General features: G+C 42.2%; 1 protein-coding gene across 1 annotated transcript; it reads right to left on the bottom strand.

Annotated features, from left to right (window-relative positions):
• Positions 1-1,020: 1,020 nt before the first annotated feature.
• Positions 1,021-1,478, bottom strand: LOC147689287 (small nuclear ribonucleoprotein F). Its single transcript, XM_086940067.1, has one exon. The coding sequence runs from the start codon at positions 1,385-1,387 to the stop codon at positions 1,127-1,129; it is 261 nt and encodes an 86-aa protein (XP_086796193.1). The 5' UTR covers positions 1,388-1,478; the 3' UTR covers positions 1,021-1,126.
• Positions 1,479-3,617: the final 2,139 nt, after the last annotated feature.

The raw sequence follows: 3,617 nt of genomic DNA, 5'->3' as shown, positions 1-3,617 counted from the left end.
GGCTAAGTGCTCCGCGGGCGCTTTTTGAGCAAACGTTACCGTTGAGAAAAAAAGACGCCGGGTCGATTTAAAACATGTGCTCAAGGTGGGTCCAGGAAGGCGGGGTAAGTATACTATTTACAGGATATCCACAAGCATTTATATACAATTCATCCGAATATATTGATAATCAGTGGTTAACCTTAAAATCCGGCTGGATCAGTGCTTAATTTGAACCAGTGATTGGTGAGGCCAACCTAGGGTTGACACTTTGCAAGTTTCCTACCGGCACTACCGGTATTTCACTGTCCCAGCCGGAACAAAAATATACAAAGTCGGTATTTTTAGCCCTCCCTCATCTGTACATAATTTAAATCGCAAATATAACTAGAAAGCGCCTTTAAATGTGTTCTAGGTGTGCGTTAACGATGCCTGACTAATATTTAACGTAAACAGAAGCAGAAAATGCATGCCATAAATAAATACATACGATTTTCTTAAAGGCTGCTTTAGTATAACATCTGGGGCTTTGCAGATTCTTAAAACAACAACAAATGGCCGGTATTTTACTCTTTGAAAGGGGGCAACTCTAGGCCCACCTGCATTCATTTTTGGGGACCACCCCTTTTTTTCCTCCTCTAACTTTGACCCAGAGAAAGAAAGGAAAAAAACACGCAAGGGGGAAAGGAGGAGGAGGAGAAATTCAGAAAAACTGTAAAAGGAGAAAGCAGTGATGAAAAAGAACCTACAATAGTGAGATAAAGCGGCAGGGATTGTCTGCTGGTGGATTAAGGAGGCATGGATGTAAGACTACCAGCCGTGGTATTTGGCACACTACATTCTAGTGCGCCAGTAGCTGGTTTCTGAGCAAACCTTGGGCTCCTGCACAAAGGGCATTCGCAAAGGTAGAAATTCGCAGAATTTCGGCCTTTGCGAATGCGAATTTGCTAAATGGTATGTATAAAGCAAAATCTGGTGCAAAACAAGGAATCGCAAAATTTGTGATTCCTTATTTTGCTTTTTTTTTTTTATTTATTTTTTTATTTTTTTAAAAAAAGTTTTATTGTATAAACCAAAATTCTACATTCATACAGACAGCGAACCATAAATGATACATCTACTAAAGATTAACAGCCATCTTCAGACTTTATTCTCTCATTTCTCCATCTTCTTCCTCCTCTTCCACTCCTCTGATATAGAGGACATTGTTACACCTTATCAGGACTTCACCCAGATGTCCAGATAACGCTCCATCAATGTATTCTTCTGTGTTTGCAAGCTGCATGTTCATATATCCATCGACAGATACTAGATAACCTTTGTATTCCATTCCCCATTTTAGTTTGACCATTACTGGCTTGCCAGTCAGTCCATTGAGGAAAGGCTTTGGGTTCAGTGGCAAACTCATGCTGGGTTAATTTTCCCTCACCGGGAAAACAAAAAAAAATTCCTCCCCGGGGCCGTAGAAATCACGCGCCACCGCTGGAGTGCTGCGAAAGAAAATGCTGCGAAAGAAAGTGATTCCTTATTTTGCAATTGCATTTAAGGAATCGCAAATTTTGCGATTCCTTATTGTGCAATTGCATTTAAGAAATCGCAAATTTTGCGATTCCTTAAATGCAATGTATGAAGCAAAAAAAAATTGCTAAATGTCCTTAAGGAATCGCAAATTACCATCAACTTCTAGATGGTGGTAAGTTGCAAATTCCTTGAAAAATACACATTTTTGCATTTTTCGAAGTGCCATGTGACGCACATACATGTATGTGCGCCACATGTGCACCCATGCATATTTCAGGGGTGCAACAGGGTGTCCTTTGGACACCCCTGCACTCTTGAAATTATTCTCAGTTTGCGATTAGCAAATTGCGAATCGCAAATTGCGAATAACTTCCTATTCATTCCTATGGGCCTACTGGCCCATAGAAATGAATGGAAAGGTATTCCTTAATTGTGATTTGCAATTTGCTAATCGCAATTAAGGAATTTAAAAAAATCGCAAAAAAAATGCCATTTTGTACATACATACCTATTTGCGATTCTCAAATAGCGATTTCTTAAAAATCGCTATTTGAGAATCGCAAATCAGGTTGATGATACATATGGCCCTCAGTCTTTTACAAGTTAAGCACTGAGCTGGATTCAGCCTGTTTCGACCCATGGTCTCACTGTCATGGACATTTCCTTGAAGAAGGTGGGAATGGTTATGGGGCGGGATTGTATGCGGAAATTATGTAAATCTGTTTCTAACCCATTGACAGACTTCGTGGGCCCATTTAAAAAAAAAACATATACATACATATATACATATACATATATATATACTGGCGTTTTACGAATTTGTGAATGCGTAGAATTCTGTCTTCCAAAGGTGTGCCTGGTTTCAAGGTTTTTTCTGATTTCCAACATTGTGGAGGCATTTCTGAGCCATGATTGTAAGTAGTGTACATATATGCACAGGGGGAAATCTCTAGCACCTTTTCTTATAAATGTCCCTGTTGCCTGGGGGTTTTTTAGCTCCTGGAATATTATTCACTCCCACCATTCACAGGAGTAAATCTCACACCATGTTCATGGTAAAAATGGGACAAAAATATTTTTCTGCATACCTATTAACTCAGCATTTTGTTGGTGTTTCCCAAATTCTCTAGGACCCCCTCCCCGGAGTGTGCTCTTCCCACCCCTGGTGGAGGATTAATGAAACATCACTCTGGCTGCTGCTTATCTCAGTGGCTGCTGCTTCCGATGGTGTCAGAAGCAAAGACTGAATTAATAAAGTCTCCTGAAAAGCACAGCAGCGCAGACCGGATTGCTTCTGGGCGCTTCCACTCCGAGGGGGCGGCTCGGCAGGTTATTAAAATGCATTTCCATTGTCCTTCTGAAGCCAGTTGATCGGCTCGGTGCAGAGAACATGTATCTAGCGCGTGACACCGTGGCGGACCCTGACCTGCGAGGCGTCTCGTGGAGCGTCGACTAGACTTCATCTGGCGCAACGAGAGTGTGTACAAAAGCTGTTACTCCACAAATATAAACAACGTGGCACATTTAATGGCATTCTGAAATAATGCAGATGTGCAAGAAAACAGACACTTGCGTCAAAAATCAGAGAGCGAGTAAAGAGCAGCAAAGCACTTCGAATGAGTCACGCTGTAGTGTCTGGTCCGATGGTTTGTTGTACAAATGGAGTCACTTCTAAGCGCTTTCAGAATATTGATAATGGGGCAATTCCGTGCCTCATCCTGTACGCACCTTTTCTAATCACCAACGAAACGCATCTTGCAAGGCTTATTTATTGATGACGTCAAGTGGGGTTTCCATTGTTCTTGTGACGTCATTCGCCGAATGGCGCATTAAGAAATGGACTCGTCAAGTTTCTTTGTGTTGGTCAGGTGGGCGGGATGGCGAGGATCTGGGAAGCTGCCTGGAGCGTGATCCACAGGTGGGGTGCTCGAACTGCAAAGCTTCGCCCTCCTTTCGAGGTGCAGCGTGGTTCCTTCGAGGGGCGTGGGTCACTCCCATTTTATTTGAAAGCGGCCAGAAATGCAACTTGGGTGAAAAATAACATGGGGGGTGAGGGGGTGCTATAATTGAATATTTTACAGCTCCAATAAAACATATGCTGCCGAGGTAGTAATTCG

This window comes from Lissotriton vulgaris, chromosome 10, assembly GCF_964263255.1.
Source record: "Lissotriton vulgaris chromosome 10, aLisVul1.2, whole genome shotgun sequence".
Classification (NCBI taxonomy): domain Eukaryota; kingdom Metazoa; phylum Chordata; class Amphibia; order Caudata; family Salamandridae; genus Lissotriton; species Lissotriton vulgaris.
Note: the sequence above shows the minus strand (reverse complement) of the source record. Positions and strands in the feature narration are given on the sequence as shown.